Source organism: Octopus bimaculoides, chromosome 26 (assembly GCF_046866305.1).
Source record: "Octopus bimaculoides isolate indiv1 chromosome 26, ASM4686630v1, whole genome shotgun sequence".
NCBI classification, from domain to species: domain Eukaryota; kingdom Metazoa; phylum Mollusca; class Cephalopoda; order Octopoda; family Octopodidae; genus Octopus; species Octopus bimaculoides.
Genome location: NC_142953.1, coordinates 8,391,397 through 8,413,964, shown reverse-complemented (window position 1 = coordinate 8,413,964; position 22,568 = coordinate 8,391,397). Strand labels below are relative to the sequence as shown.

The following is a 22,568-nucleotide window of genomic DNA, read 5'->3' as shown; positions in this document are numbered from 1 at the left end:
AGTACATAAAGAAGTCTCTCTTTCCCTCCCAACACCCATACATACATGTGTGTGTATGAGAGTATATATATATATATAGATACATACACACACAAACACATATATGGGCGTGGTAAGAAGCTTGCTTCTCAACCACATGGTTCTGCGTTCAATCCTACTGCGAGGAAAGTGTCTTCTACTATAGCCTCAGGATGACCAAAGCCTTGTGAGTGAATTTGGTAGACGGAAACTGAAAGATGCCCGCCATATATATATTTAAATATGTATGTATGTATATAGTTATGCGTGTGTGTATCTGTGTTTGTTGCACCGCCATTGCTTGATAACCGACGCTGGTGTGTTTATATCAGCGTAACTTAGCGGTCGAGCAAAAGAGTCCGGTAGAATAAATACTCGGCTTACAAAGAATATGTTCTGGATATATATATATATATACATATATATATATATATAGAGAGAGAGAGAGAGAGAGAGAGAGAGAGAGAGAGAGAGAGAGAGAGAGAGAGAGAGAGAGAGAGAGAGAGAGAGAGAGAGAGATAGAGAGAAAGAGAGAGAGAAGAGAGAGAGAGAGAGAGAGAAAGAGAGAGAGAGAGAGAGAGAGAGAAAGAGAGAGAGAGAGAGAGAAAGAGAGAGAGAGAGAGAGAGATGCATGTATGTTTATGTTGTGTGTTCATGCTAGTCTCTCTCTCTCTCTCTCTTTGTGTGTTGGGGGGTGGGGGTGGCGTCCTCATCCTCACCGAAAAGACTGATAAAATAAGTACCAGATTTTGTTCGACTAAACCCTTCAACGTGGTGCCCCAACATTATCGCAGTCCATCGACTGAAACAATTAAAAGATAAGAGTAGAAAGACACAACAATGAAATCCCAGATACAGAACACAATGCTGAAAGTTTGGGGATGATGTCTAGAGTAAGAAAGGTTATCAGAACGTAGAGGCAGGGACGACAGAAAGGCGAGGTAGAAAATTAATTGAGACGAATCTCCTTGGTGCTCATACCAAATTATCTAAATGGAAAGCAATCGGATTAGACGGAGTGCGAAAGTTCTGGATGGAAAACATTAAAGCTATTATGCAAGTGCTGGTTAGGTTATTAAAGGAATGTTTTTGAAGTAGATGCATTCCAAACAGGATGATTATGAGTAAGACAACACTTACGAAAAACAAACAAAAACTACAGGCAGATAACTTGTGTTCCATGACAATGTAAATTGTTAGCAAGTTTAGGTTCAGGCGTGGCTATATGGTAAGAAGCTTGCTTCTCAACCACATGGTTCTAGGTTCAGCCATACTAGGCAGAACCTTGGGCAATTTTTTTTTTACTATGGCCCCGAGCTGACCAAAGCCTTGTGAGTGCATTTGGTAGACGGAAGCCCATCGTATGTAAGTATGCTTGTATGTGTATGTATGTATCTGTATGTTTGTTCCTCACCATCGTTTGACAACCAGTGTTGGTTTGTTTACGCCCTCGCAACTTAGCAGTTGAGCAAAAGCGACCGATAGAATAAGTATCAGACTATTGGAAATAAGTACTGAGGTCGATTCGTTCGAGTAAAACCCTTCAAGGCGGTGCCCAAACACGGCTGCAGTCCAATGACTGAAGCAAGTAAAAGATAAACGATAAAATATAAGTATATATGATTTATGCAAACTGAGAATGTGTTCCTCGGACAAAAATGAGTGGGAAACGGTTGAAAAGAGAAAAGGAAAAAGAGGGAAAAAATACACCATGTGGATGTCGACCCCCATCCCACGGCCACCCCACAACAACTCACACCCACTTTGCCCCCTCCCCATCCAGACGCCAAACCTCCCCAGGACTAAGAAGTATATATAAAATACAGAAAATAGCACTACCAGGCACCGCACAAATCCTACGTAAAAAAAAAAAAAACTTTCAATACAGTAAAAATAAGAGCATCACAACAAACCTCAGCACATACCCAACGCACAGAGCAGCGCTCAGTAATGCAGTGAAAGCATCAAGACTACTGGATAATGATAATAATAATAATAATGATAATAATAATAATAATAATATGTATGCTGCAATTCACGATGGGTATGCGGCTTTTCATGTGAACAGCTCAGAGGATTGATATCACCTCTGCCCTGCATAAGCCGCTGTAGTCTCTGCGTCTGTGAGAGTTCTGCAAGTTACACAAGGCGAACTTGGCCTATAGAAAATCACTCTCATTCTTTTCAGTGATAGTAACAAACAGTGATCCAGATAACGGCATTAACGGGAAGACTCCCCAGGGTGACCAACACACCGGAGCAGCTGCGTTCGGCAGAGACCCCTCTAATAGTAATGGGGTGGAAGACTGCTCCCCGGGTGTGGTCCTTTCACTGGTCAAAATACACAACGTGCTTGCAAACGCAAGTGATCTACCGATATAAACAAAAGGCAATTAAGTGTTATGAACAAGCCTTGCAAGACAAGAGCAATGATAAATGCAAAGCTGTTTGGAAAAGAGTACTAGAACTTTGGAACTAGCTTGTTATGTTTCAGATTACTGAAAATGGGCTCATGAATAAGATAAGAACAATTCAGAATAGACGGTTTCTTAAAGAAACCTAGATTCAAACAGTCAAAGAAAGCCTCTGTAGTGATGATAACTTCGAGCAGGATAATGTAGGTGAAGGTAAGCTGATGGATAGGTGAGGACCAGGTATTGAATACCAACTCAGTGAAAAAGGATATGTAGCACATAAGTGCAACACACCTCTTCAGAATGTTTGGGAAGGAAGCCGAAAGCATGACTCACATCGTTAGCGCTCGTGAAAATCTAGCACAGAAAGAGTACAAGCCCAAACACGACAAGACAACCTTGAACTTTCACTGGCTATTGTGCCGAAAGTATAGATATGAGGAAACGGACGCTTGGTGCCAACATACACTGGAAAGGGTATTGAACGAAAACAGGAAGGCAAAGAGCCTCTGGGACTTGACTTCCAGACAGACAAGGTGTTGGTGCACCGATGACCGAATATAGTAGCCTTTAAGAGAGAGAGAGAGACAAACAGACAGAGAAGCAAAAGTGCTCAATAATTGGCGAGCAATGCCAAATCAACAAATTGTTATGAAAGGAAGTGAAAAGGTCAGCAAATATGGAGACCCGAAAATTGAGATCGCCAAGATGTGGCAACTGCGAGAGACAAACATAAAGGTTGTTCCTGTTGTCATCGGAGCAGTAGGTTCAATACCACCGAACCTAAAGAAGCATCTGGACATTTTAGAATTACCCTACAATCTTGGTGTATTGCAAAAATTAGCTTTACTTGGAACTGCACGCATACTGCATGAAATGTTGTCTGTGGAGGTCCTCGTTGTGATTTCACAGACAGTACAAATCCCCAGCACACAGAATATCTTCAATTTACAAAATCACAATATGGTATACTATGCGATGTCTTTGATAATAATAATAATAACAACAACGATCCTTTCTACTAAAAAATAACAAAGCCTGAAATTTTGGGGAGGAGGCTAGTCGATTACATCGACTCCAGTGATTCATTAGTACTTAATTTATCGATCCCGAAAGGATGACAGGCAAAGTCACCACGGCAGAATTTGAACTCAGATCCTAAAGACGACGAAATGGTGCTAAGCATTTTGCTCCTCGTGCTAACGATTCTGCCAGCTCGCCACCTAATTAACAGTAATTAATAATCTTACTATAATGGGCGTTATATCCGTCTGTTCCTGCCTCACGGTCAAACGGTTGGACCAATGGTCACGATGGTTGTCGAGATTACGAAGGAGGTAATCAGGAAGATTTTTAGCGAAAGAAAAAAAAATGTAAAAAAGTTTAATTATTTGGGTTTTGTATTAATAAATCGCCTTTGATTTCTTTTTTGTTAAAATTCCGGCAGCGAGGATTACCCCGTATAGTTCGTGAATTTAGAGGGTTTAGATTTGCGATACTATCCCTTTATTTCCCATCGTAGGTGGGCAGATTTGCTATCTTATTATAATGGGCATTACGTCCGTCTCTTTGTCTGTTCACTTTTCACGGCCAGACGGCTGGACCAATGGTTACGATATTATTACAAAGACGGTCGTTAGGAAGGTTTTTAGTATTACAAAATCAGAAAGTACAATTATTTCGTGGATAACAATTTTTCAATTGATAAACCACCTTCACATTTTTATTAAAAATTCACCGACTACGAGTAACTCTGGATTTTCATAGTTCGTGGCTCCATCGTAGATACGAAGGGGTCGCGAGGATGACTAATAGTGAAAATAAAATGGAAAAGTGTGTGTCAATATATAGTGTGCATGGTTATTTAATGTTTATTGAAGTGTGTCAGTCTCGAGCAGGATTCGAAACGGCTAAAGATTTCGCTCACGCATTCACAACAAACAATTTACACTCGGCCAGTTATACGTCGCTATGAGTAGAGCAACGGACTCCAGTAATTTGAAAATTAGTATCGACCAAATAGAAAATATCGTCTAGGAAGAAGTTTTGTAATAATATTGATATTATCGAAAGGAATATGACTCAATTTAAATAAGGAAATTTGTGAACTTTGAATGTATAAGAGTGTAAACAAGCGTAAAATAGGGTAAACAACTAAAATAAAAGTATATCTAAATAACATTTTTTTTCTTAATACTTTTTATATAGTCGTCGTCGGAAGCTCTGGCTTTCGTTAGGAGTGGTCCACATAACCATTCATGATACAGAGCCTGGGAGCGTATTTCATCACATGTCACTTAGTCGCAAACATGTCATATAGCTGCAATAGAATGCTGTATCACCAACAATAATGTGATTTCTCTTAGACATCACCCAGTAATCTATCAAGTCCATTCACACATTTCTCAATACATACTGCTGTTATGACTTCCCTCCCTCATTTTATGCCTTCACCGTGGATGAGTAGATTTGCTAGTAAAAATAACCGATAATACGTACCGATGTCTACTTTTCTTTCTTCAGTTAAACCAAAATCCTGTAAAATAAAAAAAGAAAAACATCGAACTAAAGCAACAAGTGTTAAAGAATTCTTCTGTGACTTATTTTTGTTGTTTGAAGTGTTAAAATTTTCTATTTTGATAAATACTAACATAGAATCCAGTTTGTGCAGTGTTTATCTAATTTTCGATAGGTCATTGGTTCGCATGCTAACAGCATCACTGTTCTCACAGTCCATCGGTTTATATCTCTTAAAATGATCTGGTGACCTAAAGTTCTATAAGGCCTTCAGGATTGTACAATCACGCAACTTTCTGTAAATATATGTCATGTGTATATATACAGGACATCTAGTAGTAAATAAGCAACATGTGGAGGTAAATATCATCTATCCACTTGTAGACACAGTTCATCTAGAAATAAATAAGCGTCTTGCGGATAGATACAAACCACTTAACTGTAAATGAGCAACACTTGGAGGTAAATATCACTTACTCTATAGAGTACAGGCGCGGTCCCAGGAAATTTTCGAAGGGAGGCCACATGGTCAGAAGGGAATACAGTTCCAGGAGAAAAGGGCGTAATAACATTATTTAGAAAGGCACACTTTTTTGAAGGGGTCACGTGCCCCTCAGCCCCCCCCCCCCATCATGTGAGATTTCTTGTTTTGCTGGTGCCGCGTAAAAAGCACACAGCACACTATGAAGTGATTGCTGTCAGGAAGGGTATCCAGCTGTAGAAACCATGCCAAAATAAACAAAGCTTAGCGCAGATCTCTCACCCACCCCTACAAGATGATCCGCTGTCATGAGCTCACGCAAGTTAATAAGGCCATGGAGAGAAATCGTCTTATCCTGCGTCAGATTGCTGAAGGCACGCTGTCTGACCGGGTGTTCAACGATGAAAAGAAATTTTACATCGAACAGACTGTAAACCACCAGATTGACCGACTTTGGAATGTATCTTGATCCGAGGGTAGATTCATAAATCGACGTCCAAATCCACAGACAATTATGGTTTGGGCGGTTGCGACAGCCACTGGAAGGTCTCCCCTCGTTTTTGTGCCCTCGGGTGTTAAAATTAACATCCAGTGATACATTAGCGACATTCTGAAAGCTGAACTGCTTCCATGGGCGATAGAGCACTTTCAAGGCGCACCTCGGAGCCTCCAACAGGTTTCGGCATCATCCCACAGCTCCAAACAGACACAACACTGGATTCGAAACAGAGGTGGTCATATCGACTAAATATGTTAGTGTCATAATTGTATTTCCTTTATCATTGCATTGCAACGCTCGGACCCGAAGTATAACAATAATTTGCTTTGATAAAATTGAAAAAAGTTGGTTGCCTTGATTTTGGGACACCCTGTATATCTCATCTGTAGTTCATATATCCGAAAAAGAAGCACCCTCTAAAACATTGGAGCAGTAATATATTTTAAGAAGGTTGATTGTTATGGTCGGTCAGACAGTGACCATTGGTTTCGCACCTATAAAGCGCTTAATCTGACGAGTGCGAAAACAATAGTCACTCTATGATCGACTATAACAATTATCCTTCTAATTTTATATGCATGCATATATATTCGTTCTATCTTTCCATTTCTGCTTTCCGATTCCAGTCTTTTAGGACGTTTTCCTTGCGTTACACATACACATATCCAGTCCTACCCTTGTTTCTGAGCCGTATAGTCTTTATTTTGTTTGTTATTTTTTATCTTTTACTTGTTTCAATCATTTGACTGCGGTCATGCTGGGGCACCGCCTTGAAGAATTTATAGTCATATATATCGACCCCAGGATTTTTGTTTCAAGCCTGGTACTTATTCTATCGATGTCTTAGGCTGAACCGCTAACTTACGGAGACATAAACGCACCAACACCGGTTGTCAAGTAGTGGAGGTGGGGGACAAACACAGATACACACACACACACACACACACACACACACACACACGACAGGCTTCTTTCAGTTTCTGCCTACCAAATCCACTCACACGGCTTTGGTCGGCCCGAGGCTATAATAGAAGACACTTGCTCAAGTTTCCACGCAGTAGGACTGAACCCGGAACCATATGGTTGGGAAGCAAGCTTCATACCACAGTCACGCCTGTGCCTATGGTATATTTTATACCCTATGTATATTTATATTCGTGCCACTATCTGTGTCGTTTGTTTTCGTCACTGTCCTCACTGTTCACTCACTATTCCCAGCAGTTTTTCACTGATGACGCCATCAGGAATGAACAACATTATCGTTAAAGGCGTGAAATTGTAATCAGTTTTTTGACGATAACGAGGAATGAGCACTTCCATATCTTGTGTGTGTATTTTCCGTTTGTTCTTTTGTCATGCTTCTGTTTAGATATTGTTTAGATTTCGCATATATATATATATATATATATATATATGTTTCAGAGTTATAAATATAATTTTTTTTTTTATCTATATAGGTCAGTCTTTTTTGTTGCCAATACCTGGTGCTGGTCAGTTAACTCGGTATTTGGTCATAATTCCTTTACCCTCTCTTTCTTTCATTGTATAAGTACAAGTGAGAAATTAATGACCTCAAAAAAGAGAAGCTATCAGACCATAACCACAGAACAGAGACAATAGGAAGGGGATGGCAGAAGCTGTACCAGAAACAGCAGCAATAGTAGTAGTAGTAGTAGTAGTAGTAGTAGTAGTAGCAAAAGAGGTAAAAGAGGCAACTTTTGAATGGCTTGTATGTGTCTTCCACGCTGTAATTGTTTTAGTTCCAAAACACCGTCTCAGATCAAATCACATGTCAGGCAAGTACATCTCCGAAATATATATATATATATATATATATATATATATATATATATATATAAATAAATGAAACATTCAAACACTGAGATTTGAAGTTATATATATATATATATATTTCTATATATATATATATATATATATATATATATATATATATTAGGGTGTCCCGTTTTTAGGATTAAAATTTTTCTGACTGCATCATTGTCTTGTGTCGTGCCAGTCGATGAAAAAATGCGGTATACAAAGTGACAAGGCTCTGAAACAATTTTTGTGGCTACAAAAGTTGACAATATGAGTATTTTGGGAGTCAAAAATGGCCATATTTATTGTGTTTGTGTAGTGTCAAGTCGAAAGGTACCTGTCTCATGTGGATCTAAATTATGCTAGAAAATTATGGTGCAAGTGCATAATTTATTTTTAATGATTTTATGGCAAGCACAATTTAACGTAGTTGGCGAAACTTCTTTAATTGTAAATCAATAACAGCCTTCCAAGATATATGTTTTAATATACTTTTAAAGTATTATAATACAAGTTGTACTATAAAAAGAACCCTCAGTACATACCTATTCAGCTGATTTTTAACAGGAAATATTATGACTAAATGTTCATTGTTCACTTAGCACTTAAGCATGGGAAACCCTGCTGAAATATTTGAAATACATTCAACTGCCGTTCCAAGCACCCCCAGGAGGCTGCAGTTCAGGCTCCTTACCCTTTTGTTCATGTGGAGGGTTCCCTTGTTCTTTGCTATTCATGGTTGTTCAACATCTAGTTGATGTGATTATCAGATTTAAAAAATTTAGTCAACCGTGTAACTTTACGCTTGTTATAAAGTCGTTAGAAATGAGTTTTACATTTGCACCATAACTTTCTAGCATAATTTAGATCCGCATGAGACTTATGAAACAAACATTAAACAGATACCTTTCAATTTAACACTACACAAGCACAATAAAAATGACCAAGAGAAAAACGCATTTTTTTTCATCTTCAGGAGACTTGTGTTGTCACAAAATTGTTTTGGAGCCCTGTCCCTTTGTACACCTCATTTTTTCATCCACTGGCACCACACAAGACAACGGTGTAGTCATAAAAAATTTTAACCCTGAAAACGAGATACCTTAATATATGTGTGTGTGTGTGTGTGCGTGTAGGTGTTTTAATATTTTGTTAAGGCATTGCTGGTATAGCATTCAATATATGTATGCTCCTGAACGAAGCGTTAGTCGGATACAGAGGGATAATAAGAAAAGATATGACAAAGGATTAAACGATTATCTTATGAACTTCATTAGCTTACAGCTGTTTCTGCTATAAGATGCGGTGAACTCATAGTTGAGTGCCTGAGTAACACCTTACAGTTTCATCAGAGCCTCAAACAAGATAATCGCTCATTCATTTGTCGTCTCTTTTCTTATATATGTGTGTATGTATGTGTATGTGTATACACACACACACACACACATATTTGATAACAGTTTGATCCAGCTCAATATGATAAAGTTTCGTAGGCACCTACGACACATCCATCTCATCACATAACAGGATGTATGTGTGGATGGGGGAGGGGGTTATATAAGGTAAATGCATAACTGGGCAAAAACTCCAGAGATGTAAAAAAAAAAACTCAGTCAATATAAAAACAGAGTATATTAGAAAGGCTAATTTAAGCTGAAATAACATGGAATGCGATATTTAGTTTCATGTTTTACCGATTTTCCATCAATTAGTTTAATAAATGAGTCAATTTTGTGCTTATACACCGTATAAATTACAAAAGCCATTGAATGAACTCATTAACTATATAAAACTATTTGATGTAGTCGAAATATTTTTATATAAGTCCATCAGTCATTCGTTCGCTTGCCTTTTTGCCATATAGCAGCAAAACAAAAAAAATGTGTTATTATATTTACGGTAACCGAAAAAATATTTCGACATTTTTTTTAGAGCGTGAATGATTGTCATGCATCAATATGATTTTCAGTTGTTAGACAATCCAAAGTTTTTTTCGTCAAATATTAACATAATTGTGTTAATATGTGAGGACAAAAAGATCTCAATTGCGAACATTTGAAACTTTATAAAACAGGATAGCCATTCCTTCTGAGGCAAAGACCACAAACTTTGTGACCTTGCCAATAAAATTTGGCATATTGCAAAGGATTTTATAGTCATGATATATTTTGATAAACTTTTGTTCAAAAGATCTTCTGAAAGGGTGCTGATGCCACATAAAAAGCACTGATGATGGTGCACCCAGTATACTCTGTAAAATAGTTGGCGTTAGAAGGGCATCGAGTCGTAGAAACCAAGCCAAAACAGACTATAGAACCTGATGCGGCCCTGGCCTTGCCAGTTCCTGTCAAGCCGTCCAACCCATGCCAGCGTCGAAAATAGACGTTAAATGATGATGATGATGATGATGATGATGATGTAGATAGTGATTAAATCGTCCTTAACATTTATTTTCAGTTACCCCAATACAAGTTTTCATCACTGGATTTTCCACTGTAAATACTTCTGCCCAAAAAACTACCAATTTCGAACGACATAAATTATTTAACACCAGCAATCTACAAGATTAAGACAGTGAAATGAGTCGGGTCTATTAGACTAGGAGGTTGTTTAAGATTTTGACCATTGATGAGTATTGAAAAATTATGTCTATGAGCATAACCTAAACGTGATATTACTTCTATCAGAAAAATTTTATCCTTGATCCTTAACTTGTTTCAATCATTGGACTACGGCCATTATGGGGCATCCGTTGATATTTGTAATTCTTTAAAAAAACATCTATCTTATAAGCAAAAGAAATGTTTTGCTATATATACATGTATTTTATTGAACAAGGCATCGAATCAAATGGCTTCAAGTTTTCTATATTTTTTAAGTAACTGAAGTTTTTACAAGCGATGCGTCTTTTTTTTTTGTTTTTTTTTTAGTGTCTGAAGTTTTTACGTGTTTGGCATGCCTGGTAATTCTGCGTTTTATAGTTTCTCTTTTTTTGTGTGTATATTTTTGCGTATTTTTATGTTTTATCTGGCACATAATATTTTAACGTGTTTTACAGTTTCTGTTTTTGCATGTCTGAGATTTTTACATGTTTAACGTGTTATAATTTTTTTACGCTCTACTTTTGCGCAAAGAAACATAATTGCTAATAAAGAAGAGTTAATATCACATGATAAATTGAGATAAAACAGTAACAACAACAGCAAAAACAAACAAATCTTTGACTATCTCATGATAGAAAACTAGCATGAACGCAGTCCAACGTCTGGAACAAGTGAAATATAAAAGAAGCACAGTAAATATTTAGTTGTAAACGGCGCAATACACATGATATGATAATTAGTACAATAAACATGTAGTTGTAGACAGTGAAATAAACTTGTACTAAACAGTGCAGTGAACATGTGGTTGTAAACGTCGAAATAATCATATAGTAAACGTGGTAAACGTGTTTCTAAAGACACATTATTGTTCTCAATAAACGATGAATAAAAGTAAACATACATATTTACAGTAAACAGTAAGCTTACATCAACGTTGCAAACACGGAATAGACAGTTCAGTACAAAATAAACATACTTCAATAATGTAAACACTGTACAGAAATCACTCTGTAATACATATTATACTGCAGACAACGTATTGTATAGAATGTACTATAATCTACACGGTGCCTTAGACACTACTATAACCTATACTGTATATACTACTCTTTCCCCACCCTACTCTTGCAGAGGTAAAAGAACATCAACTGTGATAAAGGCCAAATGTACAACCTATTACTCAAAACCATGCCATTAATTGTGTGTGTGAGAGAGAGAGAGAGAGAGAGAGAGAGAGAGAGAGAGAGAGAGAGGAGAGAGAGAGAGAGAGAGAGAGAGAGAGAGAGAGAGAGAGAGAGAGAGAGAGAGAGAGAGATGGACAAATCTTCACAGTAGGACAAGATAGAAATGAACAGAAGTGAAAACGATAAATAGAAACAGATCCCACCATTCCTCAACTACTCCCCACCACCACAACCACCAAATGAGAGCAAACATGTAAAATCCCTTCATCAGCCGTCGTCTGAATATCATAGCGATTTCGACACAGACGTGTACGTAGGTGCATAGTGATCTTCTGTTTTATGTACGTAAAATGAAAGGTAAGAAAGTGAAAGGTAAATAACTACCTTACTATTTACACGCGAAGCCACAGTTTATCATGTAGAAAAAATGACGCCGAGTAAATTCTCGTAAGGTGAGAAAAAAATTGTCTGAAGTCCCATGCATGGTGTGATATTTAGTTTTAGCGAAACACCATGTCTCGTCTACTGTGATCCTATATACTGTGGTATCGTTCAGATTCATGAATTAAAGGTTCTTGTTTACAGTATAGTCCAGCTGTTATTTCTATACACAGAATGAAAGACAGCCATATATATGTATGTGTGTGCTTGTGTGATGTTTGTATGTATATAGCGGGATGTGAGTGTGTATATATACGTAGACGCATACATACATACATACATACATACATGAGCATGTCTAGATATGCAACTATGTGCATGAGAGTACATAAAGCAAAATATACAAATGTGCCCATATACATACATACATACATACATACAAACAAAAATACCCTGTTGTTGATGCTGAAATTCCAATGAAGGAGCCTTGAATCTAGGTTAGAAACCGACTCTTTCTCCATTGACAAGAAATCTTGAAATAAAACTGTATAACATACATACATACATACATACATACATACATACATATCTTTTGCTTGTTTCCGTCTTGAGACTGTGGACATGCTGGGCACCGTCTTGAAGGGTTTTAGTCGAACGAATCGACCCCACTACATATTTTCTAAAGCCTGGTACTTATTCTATCCGCCTTTTAGCCGAACCGCTAAGTTAAGGGAGCATAATCAAAGTGACACTAGTCAAACAAACGGTGGTGAAGGATAAACACACACACACATACACAACGGTCTTCTTTCAACTTCCGTCAACCAACTCCATTTACAAGGCTTTGGTCGGCTCGGAGCCTTAGCAGTGGTTGTGAAGCAGACTTCTTACCACACAGATACGCCTGCCTATATATATATATATATATATATATATATATATATATATATATATATATATATATATATATATATATTATATTACTGTACTGTAATCTAGACTAGATTGAAAGTCTATACTGTAGGAATTTACGAAAAGTAATGAAACTAACCTGTGTTGTGGTTTGTCCCCGGAAGTGACTCACAGCCGTCCGCGCTGTCCCCACGGTCGAGTGGCCCTCCGAAACGCTGCCGACGCGTCTCGCTGGATGTGGCCCCTCTCTGTTTCCATAGAAACCGTAGTGAAGCCGGCAGGAGATTGAGATTTTCGGCATGCCGAGTTTACTGTGCTGCGACTCAATACATCATCCTGCCGTGTCTACCAGGTGTTCCATGTGATCCGGGTAGTAGTAGTGTCTTAAGGCTTGGGCACACTGGGCACTTGCCCGGGGCCCTCACAAGCCTAGGGCCCCAATACTTATCTATGTATGCAGTAGTTTGCTTTCGGTAAATAAATAAATATAGGGTCCAGTGCATTGATTTGTCCAGGGGCCTATATTGCTGATAAGACGGTTCTGCGTAGTAGTAGGAGGAGGAGGGGAGGAGGATTGGTGGTGTTTTGGTGATGGCAGTGGCGTGGTGGAGATTGACAGGAAATTGGATCGAGACGCAGTGTTAAGCAGTTGAAATGTTGGTATTGCTATAGTGTAGTAGAGATGATGGTTCTAAGAGTGGTAGCGCTGGTGATCTTCGTTTCTGCATCGGCGGCGGCGGCGGCGGTGGTGGTGGTGGTGGTAGTCGGGCGACGGCGGCGGGAACAACACCCTCCTTGTGTACAGTGGCAACAGTTGATGTTAATGTTGATGCTATTTGCCTTTGTTGATGCTGAAAGTTATTTTTGATGTTGTCTACACTGATGTTGTTATTGTTGTCAGTATTATTAATGGCAGTGGTAGTGGTGCTACTGGCAGTAGAGGTGGCTGGGTACGTAGTATTATTGACGTTGTTGTTGTTCTTTGTTTTGCCCCAGGTCAACCTAGGTCGAGCAGACGTATCATCGAAGACATTCCAGCTGTGGTCATATCACGCAAAATAAACCCATCTTGTACAATAATCCAACGTATATCTGTTTTTATCTTAAAATGTAAGCTAATGGGGATTTAGCTGTTATATTTAGCAGATCGAGCGACCACGTGTAACCAGTTCGTTAGCTTGTTTTCACGTGTAGTTGTTGTTGATGTTGTTGTTGCTGGTGGTGGTGGTGTTAGATGTTGGTATTGGTGACACAGTGTTGACGGATTGGAACAAATCTGCATCGTAGTAGTAGTAGTAGTAGTAGTAGTAGTAGTAGCTGTTGTAGTTAGTGGTGGGTATAGTCTTGGTAGTCGTCAGTGGTGGTGGGTACCACACCGAGAGTGGTGGTGGTCATCGGTGATTGTCAGTGTTGTTATTGTTGTTGTAGCTAGTTTCTGCGATGGGAGTTGAACAACTGACAAAAATATTAGCTGAGACAGTTGTGATGGTAGTGGTGGCGGTGTCAAAGTGCGTGGGTGGGGCAAAGAGACACTTGTGAAACTAGTAGTAGTAACAGCGACAGCGGACGTTAAATTTAAAGGTGGGAGAGGTGCAGCAATTGCACGTTTCTTCTTCGTCTTCTTGTTCTATTACAACGACCACTACTCTTATAGCTTGTTTTTCTTCTATTCTTTCTTCTTCTACTACTACAACTTTTTCTCCACCCGCCTTTTACGCTCCCTCTCTCGTTATTCTTCTTTCTCCTCGTCCTCCATTTCCAACTGCCCTCTTCTCCTCCCCCTGCCATTCCCTTTATATCTCCTCCTCCTACTCTGCCTTTCCTTATCCTCCCTTTATTTACCCTCCTCCTTCCATATTGCCTCACGTTCCTCCTACTCCTGTCAAAATTATCGTTAATTCTTTATCCTCCTTCTCCTTCTCTTCTTCTTCCACCTCCTCCCCTCCTCCCCATTCTATCTACTGTTTCTTCTAGTCTTTTCATTTTTTTACTTATTTCATTGTTTGCTTTCTTCCCATTATTTTCTATCCACTTCTCTCCTCCACCTCCACCTCATCCTACCTCCTCCTCCTCCGATCTATCTGCTGTTTGTTTTCCTTCTCTCCTTCCGTACTTTTACTTTGTTTCAGTCATTTGACTGCACCTCCTTCCAGGTTTTTTTTTTTTTTTTCAAGCGAACAAACCGACTCCAGTTCTATCGATCTAAGTTACGGGGGACATAAACAAACTAACACCAGTTGTCAAACGGTCGGAGGGGGGAACACACGGACAGGCACACACACACACACATATACACGGTGATAGAGAGAGAGAGAGAGAGAGCGCGGGGCGGGTAGCCTGCTTCTATTCAAGGCTCGACCATTTCTTAGGTGTGCTTTTTCCGTGTATGAGCACGTAAGTGGCTTTTGAGTCCCGAAAGGTGTTTGAAATTTGCATTACAAACGGTGTAAATACGTTTCACCTTATGTGACATAGTGCTGTATGTCCTGCCTGATTTATGGATATTTAATTGTCGTTTGAGTCCAGCGCGGGACTTACAAATATGGCATACGATCGTGTCAGCTTGAATAATCTCAGAACTCAGAAGAAGACGAGTTCCGAAAAGTGAATGAAGTTAAACTATACTGAATTCCAATCTAGAGATGGACTGGTCATTTAACACACACACACACACACACACACGTGGTCTGGGGGCTTTGGTGGAAGACACGTGATCCAGGCACCACGCAGTGGATCTGACCAGATGCATAGCAAGGTTCTAAAGCTAGGGGGAACGAACACATGAAAAAAAAAAAAAAAAAGGCGCTGTGGCACAAACAATTTTTAACTCATTACTTTATATTACGCGAAATATTTCATTATTTATAACATATGTAATTGTATTCTACAGTCATGTTTAAGTAACGATGTCATTATGTATGAAATTCCAACTACTGATATAGGTGTGACGTGAAAAACATGATGAAAAGGCGGGGAGCTGGCAGAAACGTCTGTCTTTACGTTCTGAGTGTAAATTCCGCCGAGGCCGACTTTGCCTTTCGTCTTTTCGGGGTCGATAAATTAAGTACTAGTTGCGTACTGGGGTCGATCTAATCGACTGGCCCCCTCCCCCCAAATTTCAGGCCTTGTGCCTAGAGTAGAAAAGAAAACCATGATGAAACTCCATTGGATCGTCTAGTATCGAGAGTTTATAATGTCTGGGTTCGTTTTGGTTCTTTAGATGTCATCGGCCACCAACATATCGCAGTAGATTGAGCAGACAGTACAAAAACACGCGAGGTTGGTCAAAGTAATGCCTCCAGAAAGTTCATCCAAGGCCATGCGATTAACAAAGAGAGAGAGAGAGAGAGATTCAATTTTTATCGCACAAGTAAATTAACTGTTGAAAAGGCGCCAATTTTGAAAAATGTTCTCGGAGGGAGCGGTCGTCCCTCTCACTCCCCTCGCCAGTTTTGAAAAATGTTCTCGGAGGAAGCGGTCGTCCCCCTCTCTCCCCTATTAGCTACATCACTGGGACTGGTACCAAAGCCTCATGATTGGGAAGCAAGCTTCTTATCACACAGCTATGCCTTCGCATAATGTTTCCCCCCCCCCCCCTTTTTATATACCGGTCTTCCAACTATTTCTTCTACTCTTCTCATAATTCTTTCTCTACTATTCTTCCTAGTAACTGCTTTGCAATATCTCCTCCTCCTCCTCCTCTTTCTTCCATGCTGTACTCTACATAACCACCACCACTACCTATCTCACCAGTCACAGTAAAACAGTGATTGCTGGATCCAAAAGCCGTGGCACCTGGTTGCCGACACCCTCCAGCCAATAATCGTTGTTGATGGTGGTGGTCTTTGTAGTGAAGCAGAGAAAATCGGCAATGGTATTGTTATTGTTGGTATGGCGATTGCTAGAACTAAATGCTGTGCTGCTGATGCATCAAACTGCTGAAAAACTCCAGCCTGCAACTGTTGGTGCACATCGACCATTAGTTTGGGAGACATTGGTGGTGGATTTGGTAGTGAAGCGCAGACTGCTGGTCAGATTGTTGTTGTTATGGTGATGGTTATGGGTGGGAGTGATAGTCACGGTGGTGGTGGTGGTAGCGATCAATCCTTGTTTATAAACTAATCCCAGTAATAAAGCTGTCAACTTTGCCTTACACCTTGCAGCCCTTAATTCTCTCGCAACCCTTAAAAGAACACCTTTTTTCCTTCTCCACCCTGTTTTTCTTCATCATCTCCTCCTCCTCCTTTCCCTCCTCCTATTTCTTCTTATATTTCTTTTTCTCTTCGTCGTCGTCCTCCTCCATTGACTATCATTACCCTCATCACCATCCTCATCATCATCATCATCATCAACATCTTCCACATTGTTCCTTACTGCCCACTTCTTCCATTCCTCTTCCTGTTCTTCCATCTGATTTACTTCCTCTTTCTCTTCCACTTCTCCACACATCCCTGCACCTCCATAATGGCGATCAATAGGACATTGATCAGGAAATCGATCGATATGTTCCTGATAAGCGGGATCGATTCTCCTCAGAAGGGAGGAAAAAAGCGGCCACAATAGTAGTAGTAGTAGTAGTAGTGATGGTTATACGACTACCTTTGGATGCAGGTCAGGTGTACTCTTTGTACTCCATGACTACCCCGACGACATACACTACTGCCACCCCCATCACCACAACTACAGCCACTCCCACTACACCAACGTTACTGCCGTCTATACTGTTCCGCTTCCATATCCAGCGCTGTAACCACTAATACTACTACAAACTCCACAACAGATACTTCTACCAGAAACACCACCATATATATATATATATATATATATATATATATATATGGGGTGAGGAGTACTGAAAAGTTTCTGGCTTTAAAAGTATCACCAAAGGCCTAATTGGAGGCCCAACCCTCCGAGTTCTTTTACAGAGCCTAGAAAAACTGAAGGACCGCTGCGTTAAGTGTGTGAATCTGAGAGGGGAATATGTTGAATAAAACTGATCCTCCTATATTTTCTTTTACCCAAAGCCAGGAACTTTTCAGCACGCCTTCGTATGTATGTATGTGTATATATATATATATATATATATATATATATATATATATATATGGGAGAATATACGAAAAAACAACAACAGACGAGGACAGGTGGTGTAAATAACAAAAGGATGTATTAGTATGACGCTCGGGAATACGGAAAGTCTTTGACGTTTCGAGCTACGCTCTTCAACAGAAAGAATACGGAGACAAGGAGAAAAACACGGAGAAAAAAAATTGAATGGTGTCCAGTCAACGGTCAATCATAATAATGGCTGATCATAATATATATATATATATATATATTTATATATATATATATATATATATATATATATAACATCTCATCCCATCTTCTTCGCCCACTTAATCCTGAGAGGGTCATGAAGGCAGAATCTTCAAGCACACCTGCCACAAGAAATCGTCTTCAACTGACGTGTCTCGATCCCCAAGCGAAATCAATGGAACTCATGGATGTTATTCGACCATCTTGCTCGTAGTTTATCCCTTGGTCTCCTGCCAGTTGACTTTGCTAGGAAAACCTGTCTCGCGATTCTTTCCTGCGCACGTTCCTCTGTTGTAGTTGTTTGAAAGCAGACCGGGTCATCAGAGCACTTTGTTGCAGACATACTATAGTGCGCGCGTGTGTGTGTGTGTGTGTGTGCAACGTATTTACCCTACGTCGTTAAATTAACATGTTAAGCTATACCTCTAACTTAACTTTAGGAACATAATCAACTTAGGAATATTCTTAACAAAACCAGGATTTCCCTCCCCAGCTGCCTAATAGATGTGTGTGTGTGATAAAATGCTACATATATATATCTATATATATATATATATATATATATATATATATATATATAGGTTCAAAAAAAGGAAAAAGACAAAAAACAACAACGTGAGGACGTGATACAGATAGTGTTACTAGACGCTCGGGAAAGGAAAGAGAGAGAGTATGGCGTTTCGAGCGGAGCTCTTCGTCGGAAACAAGGAAAGTTCAAAGAAGGGAAAAACGGAGGAAGAAAAAATCGCCACCGATGTCAACGAGGTTACATTGTGGAAATATATGAATAATTCCCTCTCTACAATAAATTTTGAGTCAGCGAATGTCTTACTGAAATTAAGGGAGTGAGAGTTGTTATGCTGCTTGGAAAACAGTAAAAGGACTCCGTGCCAAAATATCTTTGGGAATCCCACTCATCTTAAATTCGTATAGCTCTTTATTGCTAATTATATATGTCTCTAATTAAATATATATGTTTTCCTATATGTGTCTGTAATTAAGTATATATGTTTTTTCTATATATCTCTGTAATTAAGTATATATGCTTTTCTCCAACCTCCTCTATCTCACTACACTTAACTTTATCCTTTATGGTCTCTTTTTGTCTCCACAGAATAACTTCTATCTAGTATCACGTACGTTATTTACTTTTCTTCATTACGGCTATCCATTATCCAGTTGCAGTAATTGATCTTGTGACCAAGAAAATATTTACGAGCACGTTTTCGTACAACATAACTTAATCAGTTGACTTTGTAAAACGTAGACCTACATCTACAACTTTCACAACACATTATGCACCCCTAACTTTTTAAACTTTTACTGTGACAGCTGCAATGTTTATAGTTTTTAACTTGTTTCACTAACATGTTTGCGTAAAATTTGCATTAATTGGTGTTATCAGTCAAGTTTAACATTCAAGATTGGAAATGGTCTATTTTCTTGTTAATGGAGGAAATACAAAGAGAAAGAAATATGTAATTCATTATATTATATAAACAGAATGTGAGTAATGATATAGAAAACCGATAATTAGACTATTCAAATAACGAAGACAAAAGTATGCATTTGTTGGTATTAAGACCAAATATATAATGACACAACGATACCTCGCAGTACAAGTTTAATTCGTTCCCTGACCGAGCTCGTTTTACGAGTTACCCGTTTTACAAATAAATTTTACTCATTGAAATTAATTAAAATATAATTAATCCGTTCCAACCCAGAAAACCTCCCAAAAATATTTTTTTTAAAACAGAAAAGGTGCAGTTACAAGGAAAATAACAATTATAAAAGCATACTAAAAGGGAATGCAAAAGAAATATGTAAACTGGTTTTATTAATTTAATTACCTTAAAGATGGGACGATTTGTGCGCGAGGAAAACGATGGAACGGGGAAGAGTATGATTATTGTTTGGAAGGAAATTTCTCCTTCCTTTAAGACTTCAGGAAGAACAATTTCTGGAATTTTCTCTCTCACTTCGCTTAATTTAGGCTTTTTGGACACATTTACTTCACTTTTCAAACTTGCAGGCCGTTTCGTTAGAAACATATCAAGAGAAGTCTACTTTTCCCTGCCTTTCAAAATGCTACGAAAATGCGCCAGAGCAGTATCATTAAATAAAGCAGCTGTACCACCTGAAGATACTTTTTCAGGATGATTTTTTTTTCTACAAATTCAGAAACATACTGCCACTTGCCAACACTGCCCTTATGTCGTTCGTAGAGATAGCCTTCTCCGCTACACTGTCCTCCTCCGAGGAACCAATCTCTTCCACCCTATCCGAATGCTGCTCCTGAAACTGCAGGATTTCATCTGTCGTCAGCTCCTCTCAGTGTTCTTCGACGGGATCGTTCCCAGCGTCAACCTCGAGGCCCATGGTCTTGCCAAGAGATACTACCTCTTCGACTATAGGTGTCGCAGACTCAAATCCCTCGAAGTCTCTTTCGGATATGCAGCCAAGCCACAGTTTCCTTCATGCAGAGTTCAGCGTTCTCCTCGTTACACTCAGCCAGGCTATATCGATGATTTTCAGGCAGTTAACAATGATGTAATGCTCCTTCCCAAACTCATGAAGAGTTAGATTTGTATTTTCCATGAATTCAAACACTGACGAAACAGGTGTTTGGTGTACAAGTTCTTGAAGTTAGAAATCACCTGTTGGTCCATGAGCTGCAAGATGGGGGGGGGGTCGTGTTGCGTGAAAGGTAAAGAACTTTTATGAATTTAAATTCGTCCAGGATATCATCTTCGAAGTTAGGAGGGTGAGCAGAAGCATTGTCGAGGATGAGGAGGGCTTTGAAAGGAAGATCATTCTCCAGAAGGTACTTTTTCACTACTGGTCCGAAGATAAGTTTGATTTACTTGTTGAAGAATTACCTGGCGACCCAGGCTTTAACGTTTGCCCTCCACATGATCTGCAGCTTCACCTTCAGGATTTTGTGCGACTTGAATGCTCGTGGGTTTTCGAAATAGTAGACAAGGAGCGGATTAATCTTCAAGTCTCCACTCGCAAGTGCGACAATCCGCCTATCTTCCATAGGCTTGTGGCCTGGCATGTTCTTCTCCTCTGCAGCTATGTGGGGTCTTCTGGGCATTCCCCCCCCCCCAAAAAAAAAACGAAACAGGCCAGTTTCATCACAGTTGAATACCTGTTGTGCGATGAGCTGACAGAATTCACACACGAAATCCTCAGCTGCTTTTGTGTCATAACTCACTGACTCTCCATACCTGACGACCCTATGAAAGCCAGTCCTCTTCTTAAAATTATCTAACCAGCTGCGACTGGCCTTAGATGTGTCTGCTGATGTCTCCTCCGTCGATGTTCCAGGGTTCTGCTTCAGGAGATCCCCATACAGTGCTCGTGCTTTCTCGTAGTTGATGGTCTCCGTAATCGTATCCTCTGCGAGTTGCTTCTCGTTGATCCACAGGAGAAGCAATTTTTCCATCTCTTCGTGGACAGATGTGCGTTGCTTGGAGAGCCTGGAGACACACTTTGCTGTTTTAACAACCTTGATCTCGTCCTTTTTCTTCAGGATGGTGTAGATCTTCGACGTACTTCGGTCGTATTGACGTGCTATGTCCACTATACACACCCCTCTCTCATGTTCATTAATAATTTTCTCCTTCAATTCTATCGTAATCAGCTTTTTCTTCTTCTCAACGCTGTCCTTTGCACTAACCTTCTTAGGACACATGGCTATCACAACTAATTATTATAGAATAATAGCAAAAAAATACCGCACAAAAGTAATAAAAAGGACTGGGAAAAACAGAGATGCTGCCACAACGAGATAAACACGTGAACTAAGCGAGCGGAGGCTGCGCTTGTCGGGAGAACGTGTGCGAGCTCAGTGCCGACTAGCGGTCGCTTGTATGAAACTCGCTCGTACTGCAGATTTCCACTCGCACTTCAAGACAAAAATTCACACGAGCCACGGCTCGTACAGCAACTTACTCGTACAATGGTTCACTCGTACTGCAAGGTTCTACTGTACTTGATTGGATGCATATGCAAAAATGGAATTAAGTAAATAATAAACGTATCAGATAACTGTTTTATACATTGTAAATTTATTGTAGTAAAGGTTGGTGGTGTTGGGCAAAGGAATTTGTAGTATGGTGGAAACTGCTTTGTTATTCCTTTAATATACTGTGCCAGTACAGCATTGGACTGTATTGCTCAAACAAAATGCTATATTGGATCCTCAGTAAATAATTTAAGACAAGATATTACTCGTACAGATGTTCTTTAACAAACTCAAGCAGGACATTTTTAACTGGGCAATACCTTTGAAGATTGACAAAATCTTGTAACTGTACCTTCGATATAATTCGGTCCCATCGACCTTTTTCGCGCATATCTATAAATAATAATAACAGCAGAAATAAGCTGAGTTGTCAGACAATACTTTATCCA

The 22,568-nt window shown here is 39.4% G+C and overlaps 1 protein-coding gene across 16 annotated transcripts in view; it reads right to left on the bottom strand.

The window, feature by feature from the left end:
• The window catches only part of LOC106870346 (uncharacterized), a 235,788-nt gene that overhangs the window by 208,771 nt on the left and 4,449 nt on the right, over positions 1 to 22,568 (bottom strand). For 7 of the 16 annotated variants that reach the window (XR_016238506.1, XM_089342556.1, XM_089342552.1 and 4 more), the window contains exons 1-2: positions 12,967 to 14,619; positions 4,932 to 4,968 (exon numbers count right to left, since the gene is read on the bottom strand). Coding sequence is in view for 10 of the 16 variants with exons in the window: in XM_089342556.1 (XP_089198682.1) it covers positions 4,932 to 4,968; positions 12,967 to 13,128 (199 nt within the window). In the remaining 6 variants the exon portion in view is untranslated. Of the gene's footprint in view, positions 1 to 4,931; positions 4,969 to 5,083; positions 5,389 to 11,918; positions 12,200 to 12,966; positions 14,643 to 22,471; positions 22,513 to 22,568 lie in introns of those variants that run through there. The other 9 variants (XM_089342558.1, XM_089342563.1, XM_089342561.1 and 6 more) reach the window with 9 other exon arrangements.